Genomic DNA, 22680 nt, shown 5'->3' on the forward strand with positions numbered 1-22680 from the left:
TAATGAGCTTGAGGAATTGAGGATGGATGCTTATGAAAGTGCCCGTATTTACAAAGAAAGAACTAAAGTTTGGCATGATAAGCATCTGAGGAAAAAGGAATTCAAAGAAGGTGATTCAGTTTTGTTGTTCAACTCAAGATTGAAATTGTTCCCTGGAAAACTCAAGTCAAGGTGGACTGGTCCATATAGAGTTTCTAAGGTTTTCCCTTATGGAGCAATAGAAATTTGGAGTGAAAAATCTGGGAATTTTAAGGTCAATGGGCATAGATTGAAGCATTACATAACTGGAGACCCAATACTAGGAGCAAGCTGTTACAAGCTCTCCAATCCCTCACCTCTTTTCAGTGAAATTCATGAAAAGTCCAGCTAAGGACTATAAATTAGCCCTCTTGGGAGGCATCCCAAGTCCTTTTATTTTGCTTTTGTTGATTTACTTTCATTTTCATTAATTTTGTTTTTATCTTAAATCTCCCCAAATTCAATTTTTGACATTGTTAAATTTTGTCTCTTGTAGATGTAATTCAATGAAGAAGGGTGAACTATTGGGAAGTAATTCTTAACTTGACAAATTTAGTCCTTCAAAAGAATCGATAAGCTTTTCTTTGCATAATCTGTGCGGAGGCTGCAATCTAGTTCATGCAGAGGAGAAATAAAATCTGCAGCAAAAAGGGTGTCTGCGACCAATGACTTGTATTTTTGATGAGGTTGGATGTATATCAATGGAGAAAGGTTGGTGAAGCTGAAATTGCTATCTGGTTTATGCAGAGCAGAACAATAAAATCTGCAGCAGATTACATGTGTTTTTGGTGAGGTTGGGTGGGTAATTTTCTAATATTTGTGCTTATAATGATATTATGGTGGTAAGTGAGTCATTTTTGCAGTTTTGAGCTTCTTTGGGTTGTAGGATTCAAAGTAGAAATGTTGAATTTTCTTGGCAAATCTTGGAGATTTCATTTCTCATTTGTGGTTTGATGCAACTTTATCTGATTTTTATGGAGTTTTATGTGCTAAATGTTGATTTGCAGAATTTGAGTCAAAATGGCATAGCTCTCAAAGGTCTTTTATGTAGGATCCATTTTTACATGCTTATGTGATGCACTTTTGATGAATTTTGAATATATTGATGTGTTTTTGGTGAAAATTTCTCATGGTTTGTGCTTCATAGAATTATATTTCATCATTCAGGTATCTTTCACACTTGCAATCCATGTTCTATTGCATTCTTGATCTTGTTAAACTTGTGCATAAGCAACTGCATAGCTTATGCAATCCTGCATGACCAAAATTCTTGCCATTTTTCACCTTTATTGCAAGTGCATAAGGAGAGTGCATAGCTTATGCAACCCTGCATAACCTCATTTTGTCAAAATTCATATCTGTCAAAACTTGCATAAGGTGAGTGCATGACCTATGCACAATTGCATAACTTCAAATCCTTCATTTTCTCTCTCTGCCGAAGTTTGCATAAGGAAGGTGCATAAGCTATGCACTTCTGCATAACCAAAATCCCACAGCTCCAATTCAGCCGAAGGTTGCATAAGCAGAGTGCATAACCTATGCACTTCTGCATGACCAAAAACCCAGAAAAATCATCCTTGCCGAGGGGTGCATAAGGAAGGTGCATAGCCTATGCACCTCTGCATAACCAAGATCTCCAAAAAAATCAATTCAGCCGAAGAGTGCATAAGCAGAGTGCATAGCCTATGCACTCCTGCATAACCAGAAAACAGAAAATCCCAAAAGTTGCCGAGACCTGCATAAGGAATGTGCATAGCCTATGCACTTCTGCATAACCAAAATTTCTGAATCCCAAAAATTGCCGCAGAGTGCATAAGCAGAGTGCATAGCTTATGCACATCTGCATGACCCAAGTTTCTGAAAAACAATTATTGCCGAGAGATGCATAAGGGGAGTGCATAACTTATGCACTCCCGCATGACTTCGCTCCTCACCATTTGTGGTCACGAAACATGCATAAGGGCGATTGCATAACCTATGCACTTGTGCATAAGCACTTTTCTGAAATATAAATCCTTTTTGAAACACGCACAAGTTATGCATAAATCATTTTCTCCTTATGCAATCTCCTACAACCCGATTCAAATTCATTTTCAGCAAAAGCCATTCCCACCACCTCCACTTCCCGACTCTTGAACCCCACGACCGCCCTTCATCCTCCATTTCTTTCCGGCATTCTCGCCGTCTCTCTCCCATCTTCTCCAGCGCTCTAATCACAAAAACCCTAAATCCCCCTACATTTCCATCTCTTCTCCAATCGACCATGGATTCCCCTCCCCATTCCCGCCCCGCCTCTCCTCTTGAAGTCACTCCATTGTCTTCGATACATCCCCCTTCCAATCCTCCACCACAAACCACAATCTTCCTTTTTATGTTATGGTGTGCATTTCACAAAGTTAAGGTGTCTCCAGGTTACTTCTTTTGCGAACATGTGCTGCATATTGCCACCAAATCCATTGGTGATATTGTTTTGGGTGGACTCATCACTGTCATAGCCAAACATTTTGGCTTTAATCCTGCAGAGCACTCAATCCCAGCACTTGAGGACACTTCCTATTTTGATACTGCACACTTAACCAAAACAGGGTTCCATTTATCATATTTTGATGACATCGCCACCTGCACCAAATCGAGCCTATTGCACAACCAGAAACCCAACCTTTCACACCAGCCCCACAGCACCCTACTACCCCTACCCCACCCCCTCAGCCTACTCAGGACACTCCAGCTACCTCTGCTCAGCCCATTCCTCCTACAGCTGAACCTACCTCATCCACAGCACCTCCTCCATTCAACACTAAAGCCTTATTCACCTACCTCGACAGGCTTAGTGATGATATCTACTTTGTGGATAGGAAGCTTGACAGTGGTCTTGATACACTAAAGGATCGTCATGAGCAACTGTTTGACCTTGTCATGGAAACCAGGGACAAACAGAAAGAACTGAAGGAAATGGTGAAGCAACTCATGATTTTCCTGGGCATGCCACCCCCACCTCCATCACCTCCTCCTGCACCATCATTTCGACAAATGAATGACCTTATAGCAACATCCTTGGACAAAGGAAAAACAATAGACATAGATTAGTGTTTAGTTTACTTTTGTTCAATCTTGTAGGACCTTTTGGTTGTAAATATGTACAAACTTTTATACTTTTTTTTGTATTTTGTTGATTTGCTCAATTAGTTTCTTTTAAATTCTGTTTCCTTTGAAGTTTTATTGAATAGCTATTACATTCGTCTACTTTTCTTTTTATTTCACTTATTGCCTTTTTGTATATATTTGCCCATACTGCCTATATTCCCATACTTTTCTTGCTGGTTGTACATTTCCCTTGCCAATTCCCATGCATAGCTTTTTGTATACCCTGCAGACTATGAATTTCCTCATGCATAACCTTTGCATAGCCTGTGCAACCCTTTTACTATACAGAATCGCATGTGTTGTATTTCCCTTATGCAAGTCTGCGCATAGCCTATGCCACATCTATTGCCTCTTATGCAAAGATCGCATGGCTTATGCACCTTACCTATGCACATGTTCTGACAAGACTTAACTCCGCATAACTCGTGCGACTTCTTATGCATCCCTTTACCTTGAATGCTCTATACTGTAACTCTTTCCTTTTGCTCTTAAATTTCACAATTCTGGTAATTTCTCTTTACTTTGAATTTTGATAATGCACTACTTGAGACATTGAGGACAATGTCCAATTTTGAGTTTGGGGTGCACATTCATTTTGATTTTTGCTTCATTTTTACATTTTGAGTATAGGAACATCTCATCCCATTTCATTTACATATATTGTAAATATTTTACATATACATCCATACATATATATACATAACACATCTACACACACATTATACATCACTTAGAAATTATACAAATTGCATACAAATAGACTTCCTCCATTTAGTTCATGCATTACTCATTTTAGGAATCATGCATCATGCATTAAAATCTTTTGCCAAATCCCTTGAGTATTGAAAAGTTGCCTATGAGAGTGATTTGACTTACCTTTAGTTGGGTTTGTGGATTGAAAGTTTCCTAAGAGGTGCAAAGTTTTGAAGTGTCTATCTCTTGCCTATATCTTCTTAGCCAAAAAGCCACCCAATTAGTCATTTGGAGATGGAAGTGTTTAGAGGGAATTATTGGATATAAGGTAGTCAAATGATGTCTCACCAATCCTAGAACAAATTTTCTAAACCTTTCAAGGCGAAATACCAGCTTGTACTTGAAAAGAGAGATGATTAGGCATTCATTGATTTAAACCTTCTCATTTTAAACCTTTGGCCCTTTTCCTAATTAAAATTGACCCTTGCAAACCCCTTTGAGCCTTTTTACCTTTAATTTTTCTTTAAATACTAATTGTTACCTACCCAATGAACCAAACACACCAACCCTTTTCATGAGAATAATTATTTACAATATTAGGTACAAAAAAAAAAAAAAAAAAAAAAAAAAAAAAAGAAAAGAAAAGAAAAAAAATACAATAAAAGGGAGAAGAAATACTTGTCACCTTGTAAAAGTGCTAGTATATGTGCTTTTCACTATTGCCATTCAAAATGAAAGAAATCCACCCAAACTATCAAAAGAAATGAGTTTGGGGGTGGCAATTTTAGGGACAATCATCAAAAGAAAATACAAAATACAAGTTAAAGTATCAAAATGTCCCTCCATTTTATGTGTTTTGTAAACTATGCTAGCACTTGACAGTCCTCATTGTGTATTCTTCTCTCCCATATAAAATATATATATATATATAATAAAGTGTACCTTATGTTTCAAAATTGAAAATATTCTCATGCTTTGAATCCTTTTTACCTATCTTTCTTCTTAGTCTCATTTTGAACCCCATGGCCCCACTACATCCCTAAAAAGACCTTTGATCTCTTGATAGTACTTGCTACATTAGTGGAGATAGGAGTAGGGAATTTGCCTATGGGATTGGAAAACTATTCATCTATTCATTCAATTCTATCATTCCATGTTGAGATACTTTGGTTATCAATTGTCCTAGAATTCCTTTTGAGCATGACTCTCTCTTTTGACTAGTTGGTTTGGGGATTTGAATGATAATTGACTTGATGGCTAAGCGGTGAAAGCTTGGATAAGCATTAAATTCTTTGCATTTTGAAGGATGGGTATATGGATTGTTGGTATGGCTAAAGGTGTGTTAAGTTACCTTAATGAGTGATTTTCATAACTCTTTGGATAAGGCACCCTAAAAACTTTGCATCACATTTTAAAGTTTGCTTGAGGACAAGCAAAAGCTTGAGTTTGGGGTATTTGATGCACATATTTTGCATAGTCATTTAGGTCTAATTTCACAATCATTTTATTTGGTTATTAGTCATTTTTAGCTAATTTCATTAGTTATTTAGTTAGTTTTCCATAATTGTCAACTTTGGATTAATTTGTAATTTTTGCTTTGTATTGTAGGAAAAAATGGTGTTTTGAAGGACTAAAGAGAATTTTGCCATTGAGGAGTGTCTTCTACAAAAAGATGCCAAAACAAGTTTTCAAGCTGAAATATGCATTGATTTAAACTGCATAACTTGCGCATAAGCTATGCGATTCGCATAAGGAGGAAGAACACTGTTCCAGAACCAGCCGAAATGTGCATAAGGAGACTGCACAGCTTATGCACATTCTCACCTCCCTTATGCAGATTCACGAAATTGTGCATAACCTATGCACCAAGTCATGCAGCTTCGCATAAGTAACCCAGAATCAGTGAAATGTGCATAAGGGATTTGCATCACTTATGCAGTCCACTTATGCAGTCCCAAAAAGAGCTCATTAATGAGCTGGCAGAAGATTCCCTTAATGTATTCCTCCTAGAACATACTATTTTAGGGCTCCATGTCAGAAAAATGATATAAATAGTCCCATTTTCTCATTTTAGAAGAAAGGAGGCAAGGAGCAAAGGAAGAAAGGAGGAGGCTAAGCAGAATTTGAGGAGTCATTTCACCTTCCACACCATTTTCAACTAAGATTTGCAGATTTCTTTCTTTCTTTACACTTTTCTACACTTCTAGTGTTTAATTACTTACTTCTTAGCCTAGATTAAAGCTTTATTTCCATTTAAACTCATCATATCTTGTAAGCATTATGGATAGTGAGTAGTTTACTTTTGATTCGGAGTAAGGGTTGTAATATTTGGGATATTTTGTGGATTTTGATTGGGTAATCTATATTTTGTGGTCTTAATGAGTTTTATTCATTTCTTGTATGCTTAATGACATGCTTAATGTAGGATCCCATTGAGTAATGTTCTTAATCCATGGTTGAAGCAGAAAGGAGAAGGCCTTGTGATAGATAATCAGAAATTGGACTTAATTAACTTAGACCTAGAAATAGGCTAAGGATTAAGAGGATTCATAGATTAATTAAAGAACTTAATGGGTCTTAATTAATTCTAACTCCACGAAAGTAGGATTAGTTTGATTAAGGCACTCTTTGTCTCACTCGAAAGGGAATTCAAAGGATTTAAGAATTAATCTCCTTAAAACCCATTAGTTTCACAAGATTGGATAACCAATTTAAAATCCCAAAATAGCTCGAATATGAAATCCCGAACTCCGGAATCGCCTTTTTACCATTGTTAATTTCTAATCGAATTTAATCATTCGCCAATTTAAATATTGCCATATTTGAACTTGCTTATTTCTATTTGATGCAATTTTAGTTTAATTAATACATTGTTGAATAGAATATTAATTTTGCACAATTAGATTTCACACTCCATTACCCATTAATTCATCATTTTAATCTCATAAATACTTCAATTTAGTCAACTTTTATATCGAAAATTCAATCATTAACACAACTCCTCGTGGGATCGATATTTTTCTATACTACTTGTACGACCCGTGCACTTGCGGTTGGGACGCATCACTCCTCGCTCTCCCATGTCACTTCTTTCTGTTGTGGTGTCTCCACAAGACTTTCACTAGTGGGATCCTCTTGTTTCTGAGTTCTTTCACTTCCCGTGCCAAGATTCTGACTGGTTCTTCTTCATATGTCAAATCAGGTTGCATAATTATCTCCTCTGCTAAAATGACATGTGAAGGATCTGATCTGTATCTCCTGAGCATCGACACATGGAATACACTGTGGATCTTGTCCAACTTAGGTGGTAAAGCTAGCCTGTAAGCTACTGGATCCACACGCTCAATGACATCGTATGGACCAATAAACCCAGGGCTCAACTTACCCTTTTTACCAAATCTCAACACTTTCTTCCAAGGTGATACCTTAAGAAACACCTTCTCGCCAACCTCATACTCTATATCCTTTCTCCTCAGGTCGGCATATGACTTCTGTCTGTCTGAGGCGACTTTCAAATTGTTTCTGATGAGTTTCACTTTTTCCTCAGTCTGTCTCACTAAATCTGGGCCCACTACTTTCTCTTCACCCGTTTCTGTCCAGCATAAGGGAGTCCTACATCTCCTCCCATACAATGCTTCATATGGAGCCATTTTTATGCTGGCTTGGTAGCTGTTGTTCTAAGCAAACTCTACCAAAGGAAGATATTTCTCCCAACTTATGTAGCTTCTCAACATATCCTCTAATACCGGAATCACCCGTTCTGACTGTCCATCCGTCTGTGGATGAAAAGCCATACTGAAGTGTAGTCGAGTGCCTAAAGACTCCTGTAGCCTCTTCCAAAACCTCGAAGTGAATCTCGAGTCTCGGTCAGATATGATCGATGTTGGTACTCCATGTAGCTGGACTATCTCATCTATGTAAATTTTTGCTAATCTCTCTAATGAGTAGTCGGTTCTAACTGGTAGGAAATGAGCTGACTTTGTCAATCTATCAACGATTACCCATATAGTATCATGCTTCCTCTGTGTCAATGGTAGCCCAGTCACAAAATCCATGGTGGTGCGGTCCCATTTCCACTCTAGTATGGATATAGGTTGCAACAACCCTGATGGAACCTGATGCTCAGCCTTAACCTGCTGGCATGTCAAACATCTAGTCACAAAATCATCAATCTCTTTCTTCATTCCAGGCCACCAATAATGTGTTTTCAGGTCTTGGTACATCTTGGTACTTCCTGGGTGCATAGCATTGAAGCTACTGTATGCCTCTTTCAAGATATTCTTCTTCAGTTCCTCATCTCTTGGTATACATATTCTGCCTTTATAGTACAGGCACCCATCTCCTTTCAACTCATAATCAGTCTCCTTCCCCTCTTGAGTTTGGCCCATAACAGTTAGCAACTTTTCATCCCTTAACTATGCTTCTTGTATTTGCTGTGACAAACTTGGCTTTACACACAATTCAGCCAAAAGTACCCCATCCTGTGCTAAAGACAACCGAGCATTCAATGCTCTCAAAGCCATCATGGACTTCCTGCTTAGGGCGTCAGCCACTATATTTGCTTTCCCAGGATGGTAGTTGATCATACAGTCATAGTCTTTAAGGAATTCAATCCATCTCCTCTGTCTCAAATTAAGTTCCTTCTGAGTTGGCAAGTACTTTGGACTCTTGTGATAAGTGTAGATGTAACACTTCTCACCATATAGGTAATGCCTTCATATCTTCAATGCAAATATTATTGCTGCCAATTCCAGATCATGAGTTGGGTAGTTCTTTTCATGTGGCCTTCGCTGTCTAGAAGCATAGGCAACTACTTTCCCTTCCTGCATCAGAACACACCCAAGCCCATTGTGAGAGGCATCACTGCAGATCACATAGTCTTTCGCTGACTCTGGCTGTGTCAACACTGGAGCTTCTGTAAGCATAGCCTTCAGCTTCTCAAAGCTGGTTTAACATTTATCATTCCAGTCAAACTTTGCATTCTTATGCAGTAACTTAGTCAGTGGGGCTGCTATAAGGGAAAATCCCTTCACAAATCTCCTGTAGTATCCAGCTAACCCCAAAAAGCTTCTGACTTCTGTTACATTTCTGGAAGGCTTCCATTCAACTATTGCTTCAATCTTCCTTGGATCTACCCTGATTCCATTTGTTGACACAATGTGTCCAAGAAAGGATATCTCATCCAACCAGAAGTCACACTTGGATAACTTGGCATACAACTGCTTTTCTTGCAGTGTCTGTAGTATTACTCTCAAGTGTTCATCATGCTCCTCCCGATTCTTAGAATACACCAATATATCATCTATAAAGACCACAACAAACCGATCCAAGTAGGGATGAAAGATGCGGTTCATTAGGTCCATGAAAGCTGCTGGTGCATTTGTTAGCCCAAATGGCATCACTAGGAACTCATAGTGTCCATACCAAGTCCTAAAAGCAGTTTTAGGAACATCTGTCTCCTTTACTCTCAACTGGTGATAGCCTAATCTGAGATCTATCTTGGAGAATACTCCTGCTCCCCTCAACTGATCAAACAGGTCATCTACCCTAGGTAAAGGGTATTTGTTTTTCACAATCACTTTATTTAGCTGCCGGTAGTCTATACATAGCCGAAGGGTACCGTCCTTCTTCTTCACAAATAGCACTGGTGCTCTCCAGGGTGACACACTAGGGTGTATGAAGCCCTTGTCTAGTGGCTCCTGTAACTGAACTTTCAACTCTCTTAGTTCAGTAGGTGCCATCCTATATGGAGCAATGGACATTGGTGCAGTACCCGGCATAACCTCTATAGCAAACTCCACTTCTCTATCGGGTGGCAAACCCGGCAACTCTTTCGGAAACACATACGGAAAATCACATACAGTGGGGATCTCCTGCATGCTTGGGCTAGTCTTCCTAGTATCAACCACATGTGCTAAGAAAGCCTCACAGCCCTTTCTTATCAATCTCCTGGCTGTTGTGACTGATATGATGGTGGAAAGACAACCCGTTCCTTCACCCACAACTGTAATCACATCCCCATCTACTGTCTGTAGTGACATCCTCTTTAGCTGACAATCTACCATCGCCTGATGACGTGATAACCAGTCCATACCCAATATCACATCAAACTCATGGAATGGTAGCTCAATCAAGTCAGCTAAAAACTCATACCCTTATATTTTCATAGGACAACCCTTGTAGACCCTTTTCACCATGACACTATGGCCTAAAGGGTTTGTGACTTGTATGTCCTCCTCTAGCTCCTCTACTTGTACCCCTCTATCAACTGGTGGTGTGATACACACATATGAATGTGTGGAACCCGGATCAATCAATGCACATACTAGCAGGTCATAAAAAGAAAATGTACCTCTAATGACATCAGCTAGCTCTGGCTCATCTCGAGCTCTCATGGCATAAGCACGAGGTGCTACCCTAATCTCCGCCTGGATCGCTCTCGCAGAGGCCTCGTGATGTGCCACCAGACGTGCCTCGCAGGTTTCCTACCCCTCTGTGCTGCTGGGGCAAACCTCTCCATCTAAGGTGGAGCAGTGGGAGCACTAGTGTTCCTCTGTGGATAATCCTTTAGGAAGTGATCCGTAGACCCACATCTGAAACATCCACACATCAACAATCTGCACTTTCCTCAGTGGGGTCTACCACAAATGTACGCAAGCAGGTGGTGGGGCTGATCCCCATGTAGCTGCACCAGGTGAACTACCCACTGATGCACCAGATTGTCCTCCTCCTCTCCTCTGAGTAAACCGAGACGTCAGTTTCTTGCCCCGGCCCTGAGTCTGACCCTGAGACTCCTTGGGCCTCTTACTACCCGTATCTACTGAACCGGACTGACCAGACCCAGAACCCCTCTTGCGTTGCCTATCCTTTCTGGACTACTCTTCATTTCTGACTCTCTCCACATCAAGGGCTGATGCTATCAATAGAGAGAAATCTGTGAAGTGGTGAGATGTCACTATCAACCTGATGTTGTCATTCAGTCCGTCCTCAAATCTTCTGCATTTATCAACCTCTATCGGCATCAACTCTAATGCATATCCACTAAGTCTCACGAATTCCCACTCATATTCGGAGACTGTTAGCTGCCTTTGTCTCAGTGCTAGGAATTCTCTCCTTCTGGCCTCCAAGTACACATGACTGATGTATTTCTTTCTAAATTCAACCAAAAAGAACTCCCAGGTGATCTATGCAGGCTGTACCACTCTAGATACTGTCACCCACCATCTATATGCATCCTCCTGTAGCAGTGACAGAGCACACTCCAACTGCTGCTCTGGGGTGCAGTGCAACTGCTGCTCTGGGGTGCAGTGCAACTGCTGCAATACCCTCTCTATCCTCTCCAGCCAATACTCTGTTGCGGCTGGATCATCATCCCTCTTACCTCTGAAGTCAACTGCCCCATACTTTCGCAGTCTCTCTAGTGGAGATCTGTGTACAGGTTGTGGCTGTGGGGGTGGAGGTGGTGGCTGTGGATGTGGCTGTGGAGGTGGAGGTGGCTATGGCTGGGGAATGGCTCCGGTGATCTGACGGAACAGCTGTGTCATCTGTTCATAGAAGGCCTGCTGTGCCCTACTCACAGTACCTCGAGATGACTCTGCTCTACTACCACTTCTCCCCCGACTAGGAGCAGGTGCGTGACTCTCTACTTCCTCCTCTATCGGTCCTGGAGGTCCGTGCTCTGAAGGATCAGATGCCATCGATCCTATAAAACAGACAAAGAACAGATCTGCATTAGTGTCACCTCGACTCTATTTAAAGGCCCATGCATGTGATGCAACTATTTCTTTCTATCTATCAAGGTCTAGGATCGCCTAAACCTTTGCTCTGATACCACTAAATGTGATGCCCGTCACCCGTCTACTGTGTAGCCGAGCAAGAAGTGCCACATTCGGTGTCGGAGCACCCTATCTTGTCTTGTCATGTCTATTATAAATTTTAATGTCATTTAAGTCAGGTAATTTATGTGTAGAATTTTTTTTTTTATATCTTATTTCTGTGGAGACCCGGACAGATCCTCCTCTGTTTTATTAGCATCTGGCGGGTTTCACTATCACCTGTTAACATATTTATAGTCATCTCACATATTTCCATATCATATTCTCTTTTATCATATCATTCACAACTATTTATGAGATCTCAAAGTGAATTATCATCTATTGCATTCATATGGAAATTCATAGATAATAATTTACAAGTTTTCATTTTAAGTCCAAAATGAAATACATTATAAACTAGTAATTACATCATGACTAAACATAATGAACCAAAATACTAGTCTATACATAGGCCCTACCAAAATACAAAAGACCGATGAGGTGACTCTGGACAATGGCAGATCTGGTCAGAGCTGCACTATCTGTGTCAGTCATTTGGTGATCTCCAGTACCTACGCGATGGAAAACCAACGCGCTAAGCATAACGCTTAGTGGTGCATAATTTATAATAACAATAATTTAACATTTGAAATAATATCTGCAACTCATAATTTCTGGGTCTTTTATATTTTTATTGCTCTTTGGAAACAATTAACATTATCGGGATCTTTTATGATTACTTATTGTATTTTAAGTCTTAATTAATTTTTATCAGTGCCCAAGAAACCTATAACAAATTATAAAAGCTGGATGCACGGGTGTGTACTGGTTAGACAGCCATATGTCTATCTAGTATACATCTGTCAGGCACGAGGTCAGCTGTCGAGCACGAGACCCGCTGTCAGGCTTGTAAAGCCAGAAATAAAGTAGGCACAATGACCAGTAAGTAGGCATAATGACCAGTAAGTAGGCATATAGCCTGTAGAACAATCATACCAGACATATATTGTCAATTCATGATTTTCTCAGTAGGCAGTACTGCTATTTATAGTTCCTAATTGGTATACCAATTTATCCAAACTAAATAAATAAGTCTAGGTATACTATGGGCAATTAAACATTTTTAATTAATTTAGCACTATTCACTGTTACTATTTTCTAGTACTATTCATTGGTACCATTAATCTCATATTAATAGGACATTAGTCCCAATTTATATATTCATATCATTTTTAATATTTAATTATCCTTATGAGTATTTTAATTATCATATATAGCATTTTTCCCATGAATCTTTCTTTAGGTTCATGTTGATGTGTTATCTTTATCTAGGAATTTGACTAGGTTAGGATGTCTATTTAGTTACACTTCCTTCATAACAATTGCTCCTCAATGTTTAAACTTAAATTTCAATTTTTGAATCACTGAATTTGGGGTTATAGAACTCAAGTTATGGTCAAAATACCAAAGGAACAGTATTTTAGATAATTTCTGGGTTGGCAGTTTTAGTGACTAAACTTGTGCTAATAATTTGATTTGGTTAAAGGCAAAAATGGGTCAAGTGGTCTTCATGAAACGTGTAGCCCTATGTCTAGGCTTTTCATTGATGAAATTTTAGGTCAGTTGGACTAGTATAGAGAGAGTTATGACCAAATGAACACGTACTGTTCAATTGGTCATTTTCTAGGTTGGCAGTTTTAGTGACCCAAATTGTGCTAACAATTTAAATTGGTTAAAGGCAAAACTGGGTCAAGTGATCTTCATGAAAAGTGTAGCCCTATATCTAAGCTTTCCATTGATGAAATTTAGATCATTTGGACCAGTATAGAGAGAGTTATGACCAAATGAACACGTACTGTTCATTTAGTCATTTTCTGGGTTGGCAGTTTTAGTGACCCAATTTGTGCTAACAATTTGAATTGGTTAAAGGCAAAACTGGGTCAAGTGATCTTCATGAAAAGTGTAGCCCTATATCTAAGCTTTCCATTGATGTAATTTTAGGTCATTTGAACCAGTATAGAGAGAGTTATGACCAAATGAACACGTACTGTTTATTTAGTCATTTTCTGGGTTGGCAGTATTTGGTCATCCGGGTTTGGGCAGAGATTTGTCATGATTTTGGCAAAATTTGGGCATGGTGTCTTCATGAAAAATGAGTTATTTTGAGTCTATTTTCACCTCCAATTGGCTTCATACCAATTGGAGTCACACATTTTTAGTTATGGGTCAATAAACCCACTGGACTCATTGAGTCCAAACCTGCAGAAAATTGAACACTCCCAATATCTCAATTCCTTCAACTTCCTTACTTCAATTTGCATGCAATACACTTCTATAAGCAACAATCTCAACTCAATAGGTCAATTTCAACATTTAAACCAATTCCTCAAGCATTTACACAAACCCTAGTTTTCAAAGTTTTAAATTTTCACAAACACTACACAATCAAACACCCAAACATTTTAACTCATCACACATTCTCATGGAACCATTTTTCATCACTTAAAAGCAACAAACTTCAAGTTCCATGGCTGCCAAAAATTCAAGGGTTCTTTTCTCAAGATTTTCTTTTTATTTTAATGATATTTATGCTTGGCTAAACATACATTTCCTGTTCAATAAAAAGAAGAAGAGGGATTAATGCACTAACCTCTTGTGACCCACTTCAAACTTTAACCTTTCTTCTTCTTATGGGTATTTAAAGCTTCCTTATGGTGTGGGCTAAATTTTTTGTGAAGTGAGCTATGGGTTTTGATGGGTAAATGAGGGAGGAATCAAGCTCAAAGCTTGAGCAAAAATGGTGGAAAAGAACACCATGGCAGCCAGCTCAAAAAGAGAAAGAGAAGAGGAGGAAGAAGACTTGGTTGGTGGGATTTGTCTTCTTGTGTCTATTTATGTACATATTTTTATTGTACCTTATTTTTGTTTTATGTCATAAGCCTTTTTCATTTTTTTTTCTTTTCTTTTCTTTTCTTTTCTTTTCTTTTCTTTTCTTCTTCTTTTCTTTTCCTAATTCAAATTCATAAACTTATAATTTTAATTTATCTTAATTATTTTAATTCTCTCAATTTTTTATTTGATATTTAGGTCAAGATTCACCTATATGGGTAAAATGACCAAAATACCCTTCGGGATGCTCATCAGGTTATTATTATATATTTTTTTTGTACCAATTAATAAATTCTCTAAATTTTATTTTATTTTCTCTAAATTTTCTTTAACAACTTTAAAGTCATTTTTACCTAAATAAACCTTTAATTAGTCCCAAAATTATTTTTCTATATTTTCTTAACAATTATTCCTTCAATTTATGTCTCCTCACTATAGTTTAAGTGTAGTCCCAAACAGTCTGACTGTCTGAACAGACATTAGTTGTCGGAACAGTAAAATGTACGGACTACCTACAGTGAGGGCGTTACACTATTATTTATAAATAGAGAGAATGTAATAAATCGACCCAATAAATGATTTGTGCATGAATTTGATTGAATACACTTATCCATTGTATTTTAGCAAGATTTTGACCTTGTGAATTTCATTGATATACCTGTACAGTGGAGATTACTTTTGTGAAGTTATTGCATGTGGTGGAGCTAAGAAATTCTTATATTAATTCAATTCAATTCATTATTATCTAAGATATAAGATATATAGTGTGATTTATATATTAAATAAATCTTATTATATATTTCGTATTTTAAATTCATAGCGAATAGGTATAGGCTAAATAGATATGAGGGATCTAATAATTAATTTAAGATATAGCTAATAGATTAATTGATAATCTCCAAGGTGTACAACTATGTAAGATTTTTCTTATTTATACCTAATTCATCATGAATTCAGGATAAAAATATATAAGATTTATGCATCTCAGTAATACACAAATTAATAAGTAGATTTCGTATATATCTTACATCTTAAATTTATGGTTCTATGTATTTTATTAGATACAAAGTTGTTTAAATTAACAAATTTTCTTTAAATAATTTGAGTTTTTTTTTAATATTTAATTATTTTAAATTATAATTAAATTATAAATTTCTAATTATATATGTAACTTCTAAATTATGTAATAGTTACTCTCTTAATAAGTAGCTATTATTATAAAGTAAGTTACAACATATTAACATAAATTACTTGTATATATTTATATATTTATACTTATTATGCATATATATATATATATATAGATAGATTTTATTTATTTTTATTATAAATTTTTAAAAAAAAAATTGAGAGATAAGAATAATACAAATAAAATATATAATAATTTATAAAAATTTAAAATATAATATTATTTTTATATATTAAAGTTTAAAAAATATATAAAAATTAAAATTATTAATAATAACGCACGAGCAATTTCCTAGTGTACTTGTATGAAGAGAATTGGCATAAGGCTTGGCTCTCAAATGTTATGTTGTAAAAAATAAAAGCTTTGTTTCATATTGTTACAATTCTTTAAAGTAGAAAAAAGAGAATCGCAAAAGAAAATGAAAGTGCATTAAGTATGCATCTTTATTGCTTGGTCTTTTGGTGTTTGAAGAATCTCAACTCGATAAGCTTCTGGAGCTTATCTGCAATTAAAGGTATATCTAGATTGTGGCTTCTACAATATTTTCCATAGTAAATATGTGATTATATTGTGACTAATGAAACAAATAAAGGATCTAAGATATGAACATAATAGTAAAAACAAGTAATTTTAGTTATTTTTTCTTAAATATTAGTAGTTATGTCAGTTTTATATTTCACTTAAACATGTCTCATGAATAATTCAAAATTATTGATATATGTTAATAATTGATATTTAGCAATAATCATAATTATAAAAAAAAAATGCTATATTGGGTTAAATAACCTTTTTTTATTTTATTTTTTTATACTGATGAAATTTAACGGATTTCATTCAAATTTTATCGAATTTAAATGAAAGAGAAAATTACAAATTTTTTCATTAAAAAAGGATGCAGATTATTTAACCAATGGGCTTGCCAAGCAGGCTGAGGACCTCAAATCCCAGTTACATAAAGATTGGTTTGGCCCAATTCTTTGGGAGTTTCTGTATATTATTAGAGGCTTTTGATTTTTAGAAATGATAACTCAAACTGCTCTTATTTTATGAATTTCAGAAGCATGCTTGCTATCTTTTGCATAAATAGCTAGTGTTCTACTGCAGAAAATCATTGTTATGATAATTAGTCTATATATATATATATATATATATATATATTACTGGAGAAGAAATTTAAAGGATGATTGTAGACAAGCTTGTGGAAGGTAGGAAAATAATTAATTTCTTCTGGAGTAAGCCTGTTCAGGCTGTGTTCGTTTCGGATTTAAGGACAAGCACCAGTGTTTCTTTTTTATGGTTCTTAACCAGTTCAGCCTATGTTAAGGATTTAAGGATGTAGTGATTACGCATTATTGGGATGCATAGCTCTTGATCTTTGTTTAGGGACGACCGTGTGGAGGGCCATCAAAGTAGGAAAGTGCAGGTTTAATACAAGCCCATTGGTTTTGCACTACAAGAGCCCATCTCTTTTCTCTTATAAGCCCACAATTGAGCCTTAAGAGTTACTCACTCCGTTCACAAATAATAATCATATCTGACTTTTTATTTTGTCTAAAATTATCTATCATATTTAGAAGATCAGAGAGAATTAACTTTTTTTTTAATTTTACTCTTTATCTTTATAAAATGCAATAAATATTTATATAATTTCTTAGAATTAATACAAAGAATAATTACTCAATTTTGATAAAGGGTAATTAAGTAATATTTACGAAAATGAGGTTATTTAATCATTTCCTTAATTATCGTGAAAACTCTGAGTGTGACTATTATTTATAGACAGATGGAGTATATTTAAGAATTAAAAAGTTAAAATGTCATAAAAAAAAATTAAATTTAAGTTTTAAAAATTTAAATGTGCATAGAGATATTTTTAAAAATTAATTAATATTTTAAAATAATAACTTAAAATTTTTATTATAATAAATAATGACTAAAAATTTTAACTCTATAAAAAAAATAAATATGTGAATTTTCATGCGACAAAAAAAAGATTTTTTTACCTTTAATATCTAATCTATTTTTAAAAATGTTGAAAAAATAAATTTTAAATATTAAATTTGATAAAATTATTATTAGAAGAAAAATTTGTAAAACAAATTAATAAGATTAGTAATTAAAATAATTTAAATAATTAAAAAATTATTGAAATTTTATATCTAATTTTTTTAAAAATAAATATTTGAGATTAATATATTAAACACCTAATGTAACACTCCAATTTTTTAACAAATATTAAATATGGTTATTATTTGAATGGAAATATAATTTATAAAGTTTTGGGGAGAAAATTTTAATTTAATTTTAGACCTAAAAGTAAAGTTTTAGAAGTTTTAGGATAAAAAATAAGATTTTTGGAGAATTTAAGGATGAAAATGAAATTTGTTTAAAGAGAGGGATAGCTAGCAGCCCCTTCTCCAAAATTTTATATATATATGGAGTATAGAAGAATTAGGAAAGAGAAAAAGAAAAGGAAAAAGAGAGAAAGAGAGAAGGAGAAGAAGAAGAAGGGAAGGAGGGAGATGATGACCAGATTTTTGATATTTATCCTACAAAGATGGATGTCGGAAAGGCAAAAAGGGGGAGAGTAGTCTAAAAACCAAGAAATTACAGAGAGAACGAGAGAAAGATGATGAATAGGGGCAAAAATAGGGATTGAGCAGGGGCAACAACTTTGTCTTTCATTTAGGTAAGTTTGGTGCATCTTTTATCATTGATTTTTGTATATGTTGGATATGTTTGAGATCTATATGCATAGAAGTGATGGTTAGAATTTGGTTTTTTTTCAACGGTTGAATTTAAAGAAACAAATGGTTGAACAGAGACTGTCTACATTTGGATTTCTGAATTTTGGCTACTAAAATTTGAGGAAAATAAGCAGTTAAGATGCTTAGAAAATTATAAAATTTGGTAGAGATGATCTTTAGGATGTTGGAGCTATTATGGTGAAATTGGCAAATTTTAAACTTGTGGTTTGTGAGATATAAATTATTTTGTATGAGTTATCTGAGTATGAGCTATTATGAAAAATTCAGAATTTGAAGGGTTAGATAGAAATTTTGATATCTCATGATGTTGAGATAATGTGATGCTAAAATTTTTACTGATGTTGTATTTGGATATCTTAAACATATGATTTAAATTTGAAATTTATCTGACAGTTAGAATATTTTAATAAATTTGAATAGACAAATTGCCAATTTTGGTATTAAGGGTTGGGTTAAGTTGAATATGTTATTTTGATAGAACTAAAATTATTTTGAGATAGTAAATGGTGTTTAATGAATTTTTAAGTCATTGTGGAATATTTTTGGGAAATAAATATAAATATTTAGTTAGATTTTTTGTCATATAGATATATGGTGGTATATTTTAATTTAGATTTGAGTATGAAGTGTTGAAATTAATAATTTTATGAAGATATAATTTGGAAATTTGGGTAAATTGATATAATTATTAAATGATGGATTTGAGTTTTGTAATAGAGAATTTAGTCCAATTTTAGGAAGAAATGTGGTCAAATATTCATTAGAAGTTTAATATGGAATTAAAGTTTTATTGATTATAATTATATCATGATATTTTACTGAGAGTTTTGAGATTGTGGCATTAATTGGACTGTAGAGGGGTTCAGGAACTAAGCTGGAGATTAGATTTTTGGACGTAGCTTAAAATGCTTATAGGCCCCAAATTGGTATTGTGTTGTGTTGTGTTGTGTTTTATTGTGAGCCTAAGACATTTGAATTATTGAGATGTAAATGAAAAATTTCTTACAGGAAGGTTAGATCATCGGTATAGAAGAAACTTTACCGAATTTTCAATATAAACCTAAGAAGTTTTTTATTTCATTAATTACTTATAATTGGTCTATTATTGCTAGTTATTTGATATATTTATTTATGTGATCCAAATCAATATTTTTTTTCTTCTCAGCAGAACTAATAAACATTGGGTTGCATTATGAGTTTGATATTGATTTTATTTATAATTTTAATATTATTAATTTATATTCAAGGCATACTCATGCATTCACTTATATGTATGTATATAATTAGTTAAATGCTAGGCACGCTGATTTGCTGTATATGTTATTGAATGTGTTTGTGGATGTCACCTTAAGATAACTTGGGGTTTTGTGTGTGTATGTTTGAGTAAATATGGTGTGGATATGGATATGGATATGGGTAGGACGGGTAGTCGCAGCTGGAGCTTGACTTGCTAGGATTCGATCCTTATATATGGATAAGTCAGAGTGAGCAAGGCTTGGAGTTGATCTTGCCGGGAGCACTTGGATTATAAAGCAAAACTCTCGCTTGAGTTGACCTCACTGGCGGGAATTAGATTAAGAGAGATGTATAGGAGATTAGTTTCCATATATGTATTGATGTGACACATGGGTGTGTGTGTGGCCCAAATTATCTTTTGTGCGAATATTAGTTAAATTGTTTGAATTACGTGAACATGTTGTATTTCATATATAGGAAAGCATTAGATTTAGATAGTTATAAAAATTATATTTAGAATCAATATCTTACTCTCTGAGTCGAACACTCATCCTTGTTCAACTATTTTTCTTCAAGTGACAGGTGGCTTTATTTGTGATTAACTTACATTCTTTTTTCATAAGTTTAAATAGAAAATATTTTAATTTGCTTTTATTGTCTTTTATTTAAATCTAGAACTTCACATGGACTAATAGTTTTATTTTTTATTTGGATTATAATATCTTAGTTCTAGAATTGTAAATATGTGAGATTGCATGGATGTATAAGATGTTTATTATTGATAATTGAGGGAGTTGAGCTCCCAAATGTTGATATATGTGATTAAAGGATTGTGAGGATGAACTGAGCTCTTCATATTATTGATATTATTTGTTTATAGGTCGCGTGAGTTAATGCTCCCTGTTGAATAGTCTAATTTATGGTCGACCTATGTTTGTTTGTTTTCTTGAAATTGGGCTATCTTAATGAGCTTTATGAATGATTAGAAATAATTAGATTTACTAAGGACTTCAAAAGCCTTATGCTGACCCAAATCTCAGTGTCAGTCCGGCTCAGAAATCGAGTCATGGCACCTAAATTATTTTTTTGACATTTTGAATGCTTAAACTCAAAAAATCATAACAATTAAGTGCAAATTCCCCATGTCAATAGTGACTTATCAAAAAATAATTAGAAATGGTCTCACATGTTGTTGAGTGTGCTCTAAATGTTGTGAAAATGACTAAACTATCCCTTCTCTCCCCTATTATGCCATCTTCAATGTAATCCTGGCCCTAAAATCAATTATTTTGAAATATAGAAACCAACTAATTTAGCTTTACTAAAATAGAAAAACTAAATAGTAGTTTAATTAGTATTAAAACCTATTAATTAACAAAAAAAATTGATCAAGTGATTAATAGTTTAACGGACTAAATAGTATATTTTCAAAAAATAATTAGAAATGGTCTCACATGTTGTTGAGTGTGCTCTAAATGTTGTGAAAAATGACTAAACTATCCCTTCTCTCCCCTATTATGCCATCTTCAATGTAATCCTGGCCCTAAAATCAATTATTTTGAAATATAGAAACCAACTAATTTAGCTTTACTAAAATAGAAAAACTAAATAGTAGTTTAATTAGCATTAAAACCTATTAACTAACAAAAAAAATTGATCAAGTGATTAATAGTTTAACGGACTAAATAGTATATTTTCAAAATGCAAAGATCAAATAGTTAATTTTTTTAAAATGCATGAACTAAACTGTAATTTTCTTTGGGTCTATGTATTTTGAACCTGCTTATTCAGGTATGCGTTTTTTAGAGCCATTTATTTATACTATTTAAGTTTTGGATCCTTTTTGTTCATCTCCAGGTTTTTCATGCCATCCTTTAAGATGGGTGTAAGTGGGGGAACTATTGACCGAAATTTAGTCGAACTTGCCAATACTAAGTTTTTCCTAAATACTTATTTCAATAAAATTGTTACTTATAAAAAAAATTAAAAAAAAACTTTTAATATAAACTCTCCTCATTTACATTGTTAAAAGAACTCATGAATAAGACTTAGAGATTAATTTCCATTATCATACATAATTTTTAAAAGAGGGAGAGGGAGATCATCGTTGTAAGCTAAAACACAAAGTCCCATATTTTATTAACCAAATTGGTTTAGATCCCACATTTTATACATCAGGATCACCAATTCTAGATAGACGATACTGCTTGGGATAGATAGCAAATTCATAACACACAAGCACTAACAATCACAGCAACACATAGACAGCCAAACAAATCAACTGCAGAATTAATTAAGAGGCCTTGGAAGTAGGTGACTGAACCCAAACAAGATGACCTGCGGGTAAGAAATGGCAGACCTGCGGACTTTACCTGGAGCAAGCGAAAGACAATATGATCATGCTCCCACCTTGACGAGTCCATATGGCAAATGACAATAGCTTCCACTTTAACTCCACTGTCACCCCTGAGTGAGACCTTAACAAGCTTTACAGCTTCAATGTTATAATGACAAAATAAATCCCCAGACACGGGATGACAAACTACCTGTCCCTGACCTTCAATCTCTTGGGGATCTTCCAACACAATATAGTCTTGTAACAGTGCAGCTGAGATTGTGGGGTATTTGGTTTCCACAATTTTAAGTTTCCCTTCTGATCCAAATGACCGGTGGATAAAATTATGCAATGATTCCATATCTCTTGCACAAACTCTTGTCTCTGCTTGAGCTGGCTGGAGTTCACATTTTTCAGGTTCTACTGAGACTTTGGCTTGTGGATAACGTTTGAAAATCTTTGGCACGTCAGGGAATGGATAAGAAATGAAATTTTTGGTGAAGAAGTAAGGGTAAGTAGAAGGGTCCTGAATTGGGAAGTAGATAGGCATGACCTTTCCGAAATATACATCACCTGGAGTGAAGATGCCTATGT

The 22680-nt window shown here is 35.0% G+C and overlaps 1 protein-coding gene across 1 annotated transcript in view; it reads right to left on the reverse strand.

Moving 5' to 3' along the window:
* The window catches only part of LOC131182073 (BURP domain-containing protein BNM2A-like), a 33601-nt gene extending 11154 nt beyond the window's left edge, over nt 1–22447 (reverse strand). The window contains exons 1-2 of the mRNA XM_058150709.1: nt 22111–22447; nt 21925–21992 (exon numbers count right to left, since the gene is read on the reverse strand). Coding sequence (XP_058006692.1) covers nt 21925–21992; nt 22111–22447 — 405 coding nt within the window. The remainder of the gene's footprint in view (nt 1–21924; nt 21993–22110) is intronic.
* Nucleotides 22448–22680: the final 233 nt, after the last annotated feature.

This window comes from Hevea brasiliensis, chromosome 8 (genome assembly GCF_030052815.1).
Source record: "Hevea brasiliensis isolate MT/VB/25A 57/8 chromosome 8, ASM3005281v1, whole genome shotgun sequence".
NCBI lineage: Eukaryota > Viridiplantae > Streptophyta > Magnoliopsida > Malpighiales > Euphorbiaceae > Hevea > Hevea brasiliensis.